This window comes from Leucopleurus acutus (genome assembly GCF_964270905.1).
Source record: "Leucopleurus acutus genome assembly, chromosome: 16".
NCBI classification, from domain to species: domain Eukaryota; kingdom Metazoa; phylum Chordata; class Mammalia; order Artiodactyla; family Delphinidae; genus Leucopleurus; species Leucopleurus acutus.
This window is the reverse complement of record NC_139158.1, coordinates 66,246,553-66,259,117: the sequence shown is the minus strand read 5'-3', so window position 1 is coordinate 66,259,117 and position 12,565 is coordinate 66,246,553. Positions and strand designations below refer to the sequence as shown.

Below are 12,565 nucleotides of genomic sequence, written 5' to 3'. Positions count from 1 at the left end.
GCTGCCAGCTTCAGACAATCCAACTCTACCGCCAACTCGGGCTCCTCCGGGGCTAGAAGGAGCTTCTGACACTCAGGCAACCAGTGCTGGGAATGTTCTCTTGCTCCCTGGCTCTCACAGTGGCTGAGTTGAGATTTCCCACCTTTCAGTCCTCCAGGGTCAAAGATGAGGACGGGTGGGTACCCTATTGAGGGATGGCAGGGGCTTCCTGTCCCCCCGCCTCCCCAGAGGCAGACAAAAGCTCCTGGCTTCCCTCTTCCCTTTCCATGCCTCTGGCTGGAAGCAACAATGCCAACTATTCCAATGTCTTCGAGGGGCTCCCACCAAGCCTTCGTCCCCAAGATGCCACCCACCTGACAGGGGTGGCTGCAGCCCAGGCTACCAGTTCTCAAGAGGTGGGGTCTTCTGTCCCCCAGGACCTTTCCCAGTGGGGGAGGTGTGGAGAGGGAAGGGACAAGGACAGCTGTGGGGTTAAACCCAAAAAGGGGAAAGGCAGATGGGTGGAGAGCGGTGGGTGAGCAGAGTGTGTTCACAAAGTGTTTGTATATGCCAGTGTGTCTGCAGGCAGGCGGGCAGGCAGGAGTTGTGCGCTTGGGTGCCAGCTGGCAGGGTCTGAGTGCTCCAGCCCTAGTGCCTGCTGTGTGTGTAGTGAGCATATGAGTGAGAAGGGGGATCTGAGATGGTGTCTGGAGATGTGTGAGGGAAGGAGTTGTGAGTGTGAGAAAGCAGTGAGTGTGGCTGTGTGTCCATGGCTGTGAATATGTGTGTGGTCGTGGAGGTGTGTGTATCGCAGGGAGTTGGGTGGGGGGGTGGGGGGGGTTGGAGAGAGCCCTCCGCGAGAGGGGCATAGGGGGTGCCCCCTCCTCCGCAGGGGTGGCCAGGGAGCCAGGGCCGGTCCATAGACCCGGCAGGAGGCGCCCCGGGACTCCCGCCACCGGCAGCACGGGTTCGACCCCGGGGACGGCCAAGTTGGAGACGCGCGGCCCAGGGTGGGGTTTGGCGTGGAAGTCCGCGAGGGCGGCGACCCAACTCACCGTGGCCGGAGATGTGGTTGTCCCAGGGCGCGTGGCCGGCGGGCCGCGTGGCGCCGCCGAGTTGCAGGAAAAGTGCCAGGTAGTGGAGGGCGCCCAGCGCCACGCCGAGCAGGGCCCCCATGGTGCGCGCTCGGGCCGGGGGCGCCGCCGCCTCACATCGGGGCTCAGGAGACCGCAGACACCACGCCCGCCGTCCCCTGCCCGGTGCGGCCTGGTTGCCCCGCTGCGGCTGCTGCCCCTCGCCCGCTGAACCCGGTCTGGCTCCGGCTCCAGTCCTCGCCCGGCTCCGGCCCAGCCCCGGCTGCGGTTAGCAAGCGCACGCCCTGCCGGCCGTCTCCGACTGCGGGACTCTTCCCTTCCGCGGAAGGCCACGCCGCTCGGTGCCGCTGCCGCCGCACCCCCTCCCTCCCACTCCCTCCCGCCCGCCCAGAGGAGGCGGCGGCGGAGGGATCTGTCGCTTGATTTATCATCAAAGTTTTGCCCAGGCTGGGATTTTTAAAGCGGTACCCGCAACTTCCCCGGCTGGAGAGAGCAGGCGGGGGCGAGATGGGGTGGAGGAAGCCACCCCAGGGACCCGGTTCCTGCAAAGCATAACACCGCTGGCTTCAGAAACAGAAATGCTCTCCATCGGGAAAAGGGGAAAAACCAGTCGACCAGCCGCCAGGCCCAGCGCGCTCAGGAGGGTCTCCTCAACTTTGCTAGCAGGGCGGTGCCGGGGTCAGGGAGGCACGTGGGGGTGGGGTGGAGGTGAGGTTGAGGTGGGATGGGAACCTGGGCTGAGGCGGGATGGGAACCTGGGCTGAGGCACAGGAGACCTGGTTAGACCTGGTTAGACCTGCCTGCCTTTGGCTCCCAGTGTGATCGTGTCCGGGTGTCTACCCCTGTCTGAGCTTCAAGGTCTTCAACTGAGAAGTGGGAATAATAGCTGCCTTCAGGGATCCTGGTGAGGATTTACAAAATCATGTGTGTAAAGCGCTAAGCATAATGCCGCCTTCGTGGTAGGAGCTCAATAGTTATTACTGTTGTTGTTCCTCTCTCTGGGACTCAGTTTTCGTGTCTGTAATAGTGGGCGTAAGGCAGGCTAGTTGCTGGGTCTTCTTCTAGCTTAGAGATGCTGGGCCCTGCACAGTGGATTGGATCGCCCCCTTCTGGACTGTAGGGCTCCCTTCTTCGGACAGGTGGGCATAGTGGAATGTTGGGCGGGTGGTGAGGGGGAAGGAGGTGGTAGTGAATGAAGCCGTTTTCATTCCCAAGAGCAGGAATGCAACGAGATACTCCGATTCCTTCTCCAACTGCTTAACTGGGGCTGCTGGGACAGACCTTCAGTACAGACACAAGGCGGACCTACTGTGGCCCCATTTAAAAGAAGATTAAGCACATTAAATCAGAGAAGTAGCTTATCTGAGGCCCCACAGCGAGTCTGGGGCTAAGTCCCTGATTCCCGGACAGGGTCCCTCCTGCTCTCATCCCTTGTGCTTTGCCAGGCATCATTCGCGACGGCCGTGTCCGCCGCTGTTTCAGCACCACGGAGGAGGACAGCGTTAACCCCGACACCCATTTTTAAAAAAAAATAAATTTATTTATTTGTTTTTGGCTGTGCTGGGTCTTCGTTGCTGCACACAGGCTTTCTCTAGTTGTGGTGAGCGGGGGCTACTCTTTGTTGCGGTGCGCGGGTTTCTCATTGCGGTGGCTTCTCCTGTGGAGCACGGGCTCCAGGCGCGTGGGCTTCAGTAGTTGCGGCCCGCGGGCTCAGTAGTTGTGGCGTACGGGCTCTAGAGCACAGGCTCAGTAGTTGTGGTGCACGGGATTAGTTGCTCCGCGGCATGTGGGATCTTCCCGGACCAGGGGTTGAACCCGTGTCCCCTGCATTGGCAGGCGGATTCTCAACCACTGTGCCCCAAGGGAAGCCCCACGGACACCCATCTTTTCAAGCTCACCGACCGCACCTCCGCGGCCTCTTAGATGGGCAGGTTCAGCATCAAGGACTGAACTTCTGATTTCCTCCCTCGCCCCCGCCGAATGGGAGTCAGCGCCTGAGATGGCCCACATCCGTCTCCACACCACACATAGGTGGATCCCGCATTGTGGACAGCACCCCAACTTTGAGAATGAAGTTAGAGCCTGAAGGACAGCTTCTCCCTCCACCCCTCCACCCCTGTCTTTACTCCGTCATGCACACCCCTTTACAATAGTATGGCGGGCAGCACACCAGTTGGGGCCTGTGGTCACCAGCAACAATACAGTTTATTCGAAACTATGCTCAGCACCCTGAAGTGTCACGCACTTACAAATACTGTTTCTGCACAACTGACAGCCCTCACAGGACCGGTGGCGCGGCACTGCTTTCAGCACCGCAGAAGGACAAAACCCTGTCCTAGTTCATTCCCGCCCATATTATCTGGAGGAAGTGGCCTTTTATTTATTTATTTATTGCCTGATTAATTTACTTCTCACTTCCTTCCCACTCAGAGGTGGTATTTAGGCTATCCTGGGTTGACCAGCTGTCTTGGGTACGAAAGTATTTCCTCATTCATTAATTCGATTGACTCTCACTCCCAGTGAAATGGGCTTCATTGCCCCCACTATAAAGATGGAGAAACTGAGAATCTTCAAGAACACATAGCAGGGACTTCCCTGGTGGTCTAGTGGTAAAGAATCTGCCTTACAATTCAGGGAATGCGGGTTTGATCCCTGGTCAGGGAACTAAGATCCCACATGCAGCAGGGCAACTAAGGCCACCTGCCACAACTACTGAGCTCGCCTGCCTCAACTAGAACCCGCGCCACAAACTACAGAGCCCACGCACTCTGGAATCCACGTGCCACAGCTACAGAGCGCATGCGCCCTGGAGCCTGCGCACAACAACCAGAGAGAGAAAACCCGCATGCCACAACAAGAGAGAAGGCTGCACGCCACAACCAAAGATCCCGCATGCCTCAACGAAGGTCCCACGTGCTGCAGCTAAGACCCGACACAGCCAAAAATTTTTTAAATAAAATAAATAAATCTTAAAAAAAAAAATTGATCACATAACAGCACCAAGAGTGGAACCCAGGATTCTTTCAATCCCAGGCTGAAGCCTCTCCAGGAGAATGTAATGGCAGAAATGGGGCCCAAACCCAGGGCTTTCTCCTCTTAAACCTCAGATTGGAGGGAAGGGGGCAGAGGCAAGGGGACAGGGAGAGATCGGAGACTAGAAGAGACAGGAGAAAACAAGAGACTCTGCTTGCGGGCTGCAGAGGAACGAGGTCAGGGTGGGACAGCAGCTCTGCCACTAACCCACTGACTGACCTTGAGGAATCTTTTTTTCTTATAGTCTGGGACAGGGTTAAACCCTGTAACCTCTGAGGTTCCTTCAAGGACAGACCTCCAGGGATTTAATGAGTTTGAAAAGGCTCGTGCTGTAATAGCTCTGCTCAAAACCCTCTAATGGCCTTGTTTATCACAGAAATCTTGACGTCTCTGGTTTGCATTCAAGGTCCCAGCCTCACCTCCTGCACATGCCAGACATCATTCGCCCCATGTCCTCTCCCTGAACATGCCCTAGCTTCATCCCGTCCTTACCCTTCCCAGTGCTTCTCCCTCCAGACGCATGCCTTCCCCTCTGTCTAGCTGAGTCTTCCATTGGCCAAGGTCCAGTCTGCATCCCCCACAGGAAGAAATGCCTGCTGCCTTCTCCCGATCTCTGAGCCTCTGTTGGCCCATTACTGTCTACCCAGCGCTGTGCTAAGAACTTTACTTATCCCACTTAATCCTCAGAACTACCAAGCCGTATAGGGTAGAATAGTGTTGTTATAAGTATGGGCTCTCATTTTGAATCCTGCCAACTGCTAGCTGTGTGACCTTAGATAGGTTACTTAACTTTTCTGTGCCTGAGCTTCCTTATCTGTAAACTAAAGATAACACCTCCATCACAAGATTATTGTGAGGATTAAATGACTTGCTACATGGAAATCACTTAGAACATTGCCTGGCACATAGTAAATAGTAATACACAGTAAATACATAGCCATATACATGTTGGCTATTATTATTACTGTTATTATTATTTACAGATAAGTAAACAGATGCTCTGAGAGGTTAAGTATCTTCCCCACTGTCTCACAAGACAGTGGTAGAGCCGTGATATGTTTGACTCCAGAGCCGATGCTCTTGGCATAATACCTAAGCACATCTAGTTCAACCCACCCAGCTTAGGAAACTAAGACCCAGAGAGGATGAGTGAATTCCTCAGTCACAGAGCCAACCATGACAGAACTAGATCCAGGACCTCTGACTCCCAGCTCAGGGCTCTCCCAAAATACCAGACTGTCCCATTTGTATTTCCTACAGCACCTAAAATGTACTTTACAGTTTATGAATCCCATTTACATCCATGTCTCATATAATTCACGCAACAACCCCCGAGGCCGCTATTATTTTTTATTTATTTATTTTATTTCTGGCTGCATTGGGTCTTCGTTCCTGTGTGCGTGTTTTCTCTAGTTGCAGCGAGCGGGGGCTACTCTTCTTTGTGGTGCATGGGCCTCTCATTACGGCTTCTCTTGTTGTGGAGCACAGGCTCTAGGTGCTTTACGGGCTCAGTAGTTGTGGCTTGTGGGCTCTAGAGCACAGGCTCAGTAGTTGTGGTACACGGGCTTAGTTGCTCCATGGCATGCGGAATCTTCCTGGACCGGGGCTTGAACCCGTGTCCCCTGCATTGGCAGGCGGATTCGTAACCACTGAGCCACCAGGGAAGCCCGAGGCCACTATTATTACCTTCCTTCTTTTACACATAGAAAACTGAAGCTCAGAGAGATGAAGTAACCTGTTCAACATGGCACAGGGAAGCAGGGCAAAAGCTGGATGTGAAAGGACGAATCCTCAGCCCATATTTCTCCTCTGTGTAATTCTGCCTCTTTTCTGCTTTGTGATCCAAGTGCAAACAGCAGACACTGTGGAAGCTAAGAGCTTAGAGGAGGCACAAGGTAAACGAAAACTATTCCAGGAAATAGTCTCTAGGAATTCACCAGGGCGGGTGGCTGCTGTCACTCATTTCACTCTGGGAACGCTCTAGGAGATAGTGAGCTTCCCATCCCTGGAGGCAATTAAACAAGCATCTAGTGATCACGTGGATGCCGAGAGGCAAATATCACTGTTATTTCCATGACCCAAATGAGGCTCAGAAGGTGAACATCATGTTAAGGATTTCAGTCAAGAAAGACGATCTTTTAAAAGTTCCCCTCAAGCAGGGGATCTCGCACTGTCCCCTGCCTCTGACCCAAGCTCCCTGGAGAGTCCCCAGCCTCCCCTTGACCCAGGGAGGCCAGCCTCCCTTTCCTCCTTGAGAGGTGTCACTTGAGCACCGTGGCTCTGTCAGTGGTAACAGCCATAAGATTTGTCCTTTTAATCCAGAATCAATAACAAATTTCATTTAAAAATAAATTAAACCAGGCATTGGGAATCACTCACCACGTGGGCCAGGGCGCTATATAGCGTCGTCTAAATGGCCCCTTTCTGCTCATCTGTCAATGCCAAGAGGGGGGAAATACCTAAGCTGCCTGATTCATGGAGAAACTACCTGAATGTATCATCTCCTAACAATGAGCAATTGAGCCCCGAGTTGCCCCTTTTAACACACCAATAACATGTGCAGCGCGGCTTCATGAGAGCTTATCGGAGACCCCACGGTCGCTGGCTGGGAGGGAGCCCATTTGTAAGGGGGAACAATGGCTTCAGTATGTAACCGCCTAATTTCCAGAATGCATTACTGAGCTCAGAGGAGCAATGGAATTCTATTAAACTCTTATCTGTCATGGGAGGGTATGAAACCTGCGGGGAAATCCAGACTTAGCGGAGACATGCCCAGAAAGGACTAGGGCTGACCCTGGGAAGGGATGAGCAAACCCAGAGGGGAAGAGGGGGCAGGCGGGGCCCTGCATGGGTAAAAATATGTGCGTTAATAGAGCTCTGGTTTCCAGCGATTATGTTTACATCAGCGAATAAAACTTGGCAATAAAACATCGGAGCTGTGTCTCAGACAGCACTTCCTTTAACAGCCTGGTATATTTCACTCATTATAACAGGAGGCAAGGAGCTTGAGGTGTCCCGATTTCTCCCCCTTTAATTAAATTTCCTAAATTACTGCCCAAAATTTGGATAAAGCAAAAGACTTACAGCTCTCCTAATCTCCATCACGGCTCCCATCCCATCATTGTGGTGGCCCTGACCGTACCAAGATCCAATATTATTAAACTGAAATACTGTGGGCATTGCCTGCCTGGGCTCTGGTTTGTAAAAGGAGATGTAAAAGGAGAAAACTTGGCCCAGGCTCAGAAAAGAGGCCTGGGTTCTGGGACTGACTTTGCTATCATCTTGCTGTGTGACCTTGGGCAATTTACTTCCCCTCTTTGAGCTCGATGAGTTCCCTTTTTCTGCAAACATTCATCTGGAGGCTTTTAGAGTTGATTGGGGTCTGGGGTACCCTTCTGAATGCACACTGGGGTGACTTAGGGAGCTTTAAAAAAATAATAATGTTCAGACCACACCCCAGAGATTCTGACCCAACTGCTTTGGGTGAGGCTAGGCCTGGTATCAGGCTTTTTCGAAATTTCCCAGGTGATCCCAGCGCACAGCTGGGGTTGAGCACCACTGGCCTAGACACAGAGTTATGAGATGTTAGTGGACTTCAGACTCTCTGGGGAGGCTGGTTGTGTCTGCAGAGTCCCAGGCCCCACTCCTGGGGGTTGTCTTCCAGTACGGCTGGGGGAGATATCAGGGAATCTGCCGGCTTACCAAGCTCTCAGGTGTACCTCGTGTAGGGATCCAGTGGGCCACAGTGAGGACCCCGACAGGATGGGAGGACAGGGGCTCCTCCTCTTCTGGTCCTTGAATTGGGTCCAGCCAGCCTCTTGGGGCAAGAAGGCCACCTGCCCCTGCTCTCATGTGCAGGGCAGCACAGGGGGCCGAGCTGTGACCCCCTCCCATCCAGGTCTGGGACGCTCTTCTCCTCTGATGACTGATTTCTTTATCCGTTCTCCCACAAGCTGGGCAGGAGCCGTGAGTGCCCTCTACAGTCAGGCCATGTCTCTGTCACATGAGCCTCCAGGTTTCCTTCTGCCCAGGTGGCTCACCCATGATGCAGACCCAGATCCTCCCATCTTCGTGGATTCTGAAACTTCATCTGCACTCTGCCTCCCTCAGAACTCATGGGCCAATTAGGAAGCCCCTAGCTAGGCTGAGGGCCATGCCTGGGCCAGAAGCCAGAGACAGGGGGAGGTCATCCAGGCTGGCCCCTGTCCCTTCTAGGCTGAGTAACCCCATGAAGACCTGCGGGGCCACTCGGAGGTTTTCTTTCTGGATTGCAACCTGGGTGGACCACGTAGAGTGAAGACATCATCTAAAACCTAGAATTTAAAATAACTCTGTTTTTTAACAGAGAAGGGTCATCAAGGATCAACCACGGTTGCCCCATTGTATAGATGGGGAAACTGAGGCCCAGAGAGGGGTAAGGACAAGCCTAGGGTCTCACAGGGAGGAAATGACAGAGCCAGGCCAAGGGCCCAGGTCTCCTGACTCCAGCTGGAGTCTTTCCTCCACACGTCATGAGGAGAGCAGACAGAACCCATCATCAACTTTGCAGCCAGGCAGCTACTCCAGAGGCATCCCACTCTGGGGTTTCCCAAAGGGGACACCTCTCTGAGGTCCAGAGAACCCCCCTAGGCCTTGGCTCTCAGGTTTGAACCCAAGCCCATAAATTGCACTCTACCAAGGCCAGTGAAATGTGCACGAGCTGTGTATCTGTGCTGTCCCAGCAAGAAGCCTAATGATAAGCCCATCAAGGGCAATTAACTGCATCCGAAAGACGGGGTTCCTAGGGCCCTTCACCCTGCCAACCGGGTGCTTATTAAACACGACAGGACAGCAGGGTCTCTGCCAATTTCGAGGCTCTGCTTGTGGGAGTGTTTTTAAAATCCTGAAATAACGTTAATGGTGTGGTTAATGCCAGTCTAAATATTCCATGGCTGTGAGTAATTAGCTAGACCAACACTGTCCAGTAGAAATCAAATGCGAGCCTGCATGTGTAATTTAAATTTTTCAGGAATTCCCTGGTGGCCCAGTGGCTAGTATTCCTCGCTTTCACTGCCGAGGGCCCGGTTCAATCCCTGGTTGGGGAACTAAGATTGTATCAGCCGCGTGGCGCAGCCAAAAAAATAAATAAATAAAAATAGCTTCTAGGGGCTTCCCTGGTGGCGCAGTGGTTGAGAGTCCGCCTGCCGACGCAGGGGACACGGGTTCGTGCCCCGGTCCGGGAAGATCCCACATGCCGCGGAGCGGCTGGGCCCGTGAGCCATGGCCGCTGAGCCTGCGCGTCCGGAGCCTGTGCTCCACAACGGGAGAGGCCACAGCAGTGAGAGGCCCGCGTACAGCGAAGGAAAAAAAAAAAAAAGCTTCTAGTAGCCACAATAAAGAAAAGTAAAAAGAAACAGGTGAAGTTAATTTAATAATATATTTGATGTAACCCCCAAATATTGTCATTTCAACACATGATCAATATAAAACATTATTCATGAGCTATTTTACATTCCTTTTACGTATAAGTCATCAGAATCTGGTGCGTATCTCACACTGATGGCACATCTCAATTCGGACTGGCCGCATGTCCGGTGTTCGGTAGCCACATGTGGTTCTTGACTACCCTAGCAGACAACAAAGAGCTGAACCACTCCAGGGGGAGGCTGGGGTGTCTCCACAGACCCCACACAGAGGGAGGGAACAGGAACCTAGTGAGCACATACTATATGCCAGGCACTGGGACTGATGTCACTAAATCCCCACGACGAATCTGGAATGCAGGTGGTGTTCACCCTATCTTATAGCTGGGACAACTGAGGCTCAGAGAGGTGAAGTGACTGGGCTGAAGTCACACAGTGGCTGGGACCAAGGTCCGCTGCCCGAGACTTCTGCTGAGGCTCAGCGAGGTGGCCTTACATGAGCCTGAATCCTCAGGCGTTATTTCCCTCTCGTTTCCCCCTCAAACATCTTTTTGAGATTTCTGGCTGCCGAGCAGAGGGAGCCTGTGGAAGGGGTTTGGCCAGCCTCATCCTGAGCTTTGGAGAGGGAGCAGGGCACCAGCGCCAGGGTGGCAGCAAAGACAGAACCCGTATCACGATTTTAATTAACTAATTAGTTGTACAACTAGCTGTTTAGTGTCTGTCTCCCCTCCTCGACTGTGAGCTCTTATAAGGAAAAAACAGTGTGATCTTTATTCCCCACTATATCCTCAAGGCCAAACAGCCTGCCCCAGCCAGCTGCACCTGGTAGGTTCTGAGGTCGCTTCTTCTGCAACCTCCTCCATCACAAGGAGCTCCAGAGGAGGCTCCTTCCACCTCTGAAGGGCATGATCTGTTTGAAAAGGCAGCCCCAGGCCTGGGCTCAAGCTCCTGCTGGGCCATTTACTTACATGTGGCTTTGGACAAGTCACTTAAACCTCCTGAATCTCAATTTCCTCATCTGTAAAATGGGAATAAAAGAGCCCATTTCATGGGTTGTTTTAGGACCAGAGGGAAAGGCACATGGGACGCACTTTGTTCTCTGCTGTGTCTGTGTCAGTTACCACTGGTGCCTTTATTAATATCATGGGACTTACGTCACAACCACAGGTGGGCCCTCGGTGGACCCTCTGGGCCAGAGCAGAGGGCTCTGTGCCTCTTAGATGTTTGAAGACAGGGACCAGGCCCGCATGTTTTCTTGTCTGTGCCCAGGTGTCCCCAGCCCCCTCTACCGCCTGAGTGCCTTTGCTTGTTTTCGTTCCTTCTTTCCTTTCAAGCGTGTCTGGAGTGCCTGCCATGTGCTCTGCACCAGAGCTAGACCTGAGGGGTCCCGAGGCTGGTGACTCTCTTCACAGTGCTCATCTTGTCACTCAGGCCGAGACCGGGTGCTCACCACACCTCACAGGACCCACCATGATCGGGGCCTGTCACTCGTCACCTCTCTGCCCTTATCTTCCTTGCTGTCCCCTCGCCTCCCCTGCTCTAGTCACACTGGCCTCCTTGCTGCTCCTCAAATATTCCTGGAACACTCCTGCCTCAGGACCTTTGCATTTGATGTTCGTGTTCTGCGGAACACGGTCCTTTCAGACCCCCAGCCTCTGATCAAATGTTGTCCTCACCATGTAATATAAAACTGCGGTCCCTGCCCCTCTAAAGCCCCTTACATTTCTGTTTTTCTGAACTCTGACCATTATCTGCCACATTACATGTTTATTTCTTGACTCTCTGTTGCCCTCACTACAATGGAAACCCCATGAGAACAAGGGCAGTGGCTGTCTTGTTCTCCAGCCTGGATCCTGGCACAGAGTGGGTGTTCAAGAACTAACTATTGAATGAACACACAAATGTGGTTTTTGAAACTTGTTTGTGCCGGTCTCCCCCGGGGACGGGGATGTCCTCGAGGGAGGGGCCGAGCTGGTTTTGCTCATCACTTTGCTCCTGCAGGGCCAAGCACACAGTGGGCCCTCAGCTGCTACTGGCTGTGTGGAACTGGACACACCACACTCCGGGAAGGGTTATGACTTCTGTGTTACCAAGACTGGCAGCCGTCGTTTGCTGAGGGTCTAGAATGTGCCAGGTCATAGGTCAAGCGCTTACCTGTTTTTTCATTAAATCCTCACAAAACTGAAAGGTAGGTATTTCATGCCCATTTTACAGATGAGGAAACTGAGTCCCGAGAGGTACCCAAGGTCTTCTAGCTGGCAAGTGCAGATCCGGGGTCCAGTTTGGCTCTTCCTGACTCCAAATAGGAAATAGCACTCCCTGCGTTGGCCCCTCTGGGCACTGAGCTGAGTGCGATGTTCACTGTCCTCCTCGCAGCCACAGTGGCCCCGTGAGGTCCCACCACTGACATCCTTGTGTAATGATGAGCAGCCTGAGACTTTGAGGGATCAGACGTGTGCTGAAGATGACACAGCTTGTGGCCACCGGGTGACCTGTCTCTAGGGCCTGAGCTCTTAATCGCAAGAAGGGTGTGGTTTGGGGCCAACATCTCTGTTGACTGGAGGGGAGAGGGTCAGCCTGGCCCACTCCTGATGATGTTGGGATTTTGTCCCCCATCAGGTGGACCTGGGAGTCAGGCACGCCAGGCCCTAATCAGGCCCTCTTCCCCTGCATTCTAAGTCACCCCTGGTAGCCATCCTCTCTCTGCACTACAGCTTTTCCCATCTCGAAAATGGGAGGGTAGAGCTTGATCATCACTGCAGAGCCCTTCCAGCTCAATACCATAGAAGGAAATGAGGGATAATGACTTGACCAAGATATACAAGGTTTCCAACATAGATCTTTAGACACCTGGGCCATTGTTCTCCGCCCTGAAGAAAATGCCCTTTAAAGCCAGAGCTGTAGTGTTAAACCAAAGGAATGACATTCTAATGGTGAAATTTCAGGCAAGGTTGGGGGTAGGGACAAGCCTTGACCAACTTGACCCAAGCTGCTGGGCCTGGGTGGGGGGAGAGGGTTTTCCCCAGGGGTCCCTGCTGAAGTGAACACATCATCGGG

The 12,565-nt window shown here is 53.1% G+C and overlaps 1 protein-coding gene across 1 annotated transcript in view; it reads right to left on the bottom strand.

Moving 5' to 3' along the window:
• Positions 1 to 1,155, bottom strand: part of VSTM2L (V-set and transmembrane domain containing 2 like) — a gene marked incomplete at both ends in the record, with an annotated part of 34,905 nt that extends 33,750 nt beyond the window's left edge. The window contains one exon of the mRNA XM_082856491.1: positions 1,035 to 1,155. Coding sequence (XP_082712617.1) covers positions 1,035 to 1,155 — 121 coding nt within the window. The remainder of the gene's footprint in view (positions 1 to 1,034) is intronic.
• Positions 1,156 to 12,565: the final 11,410 nt, after the last annotated feature.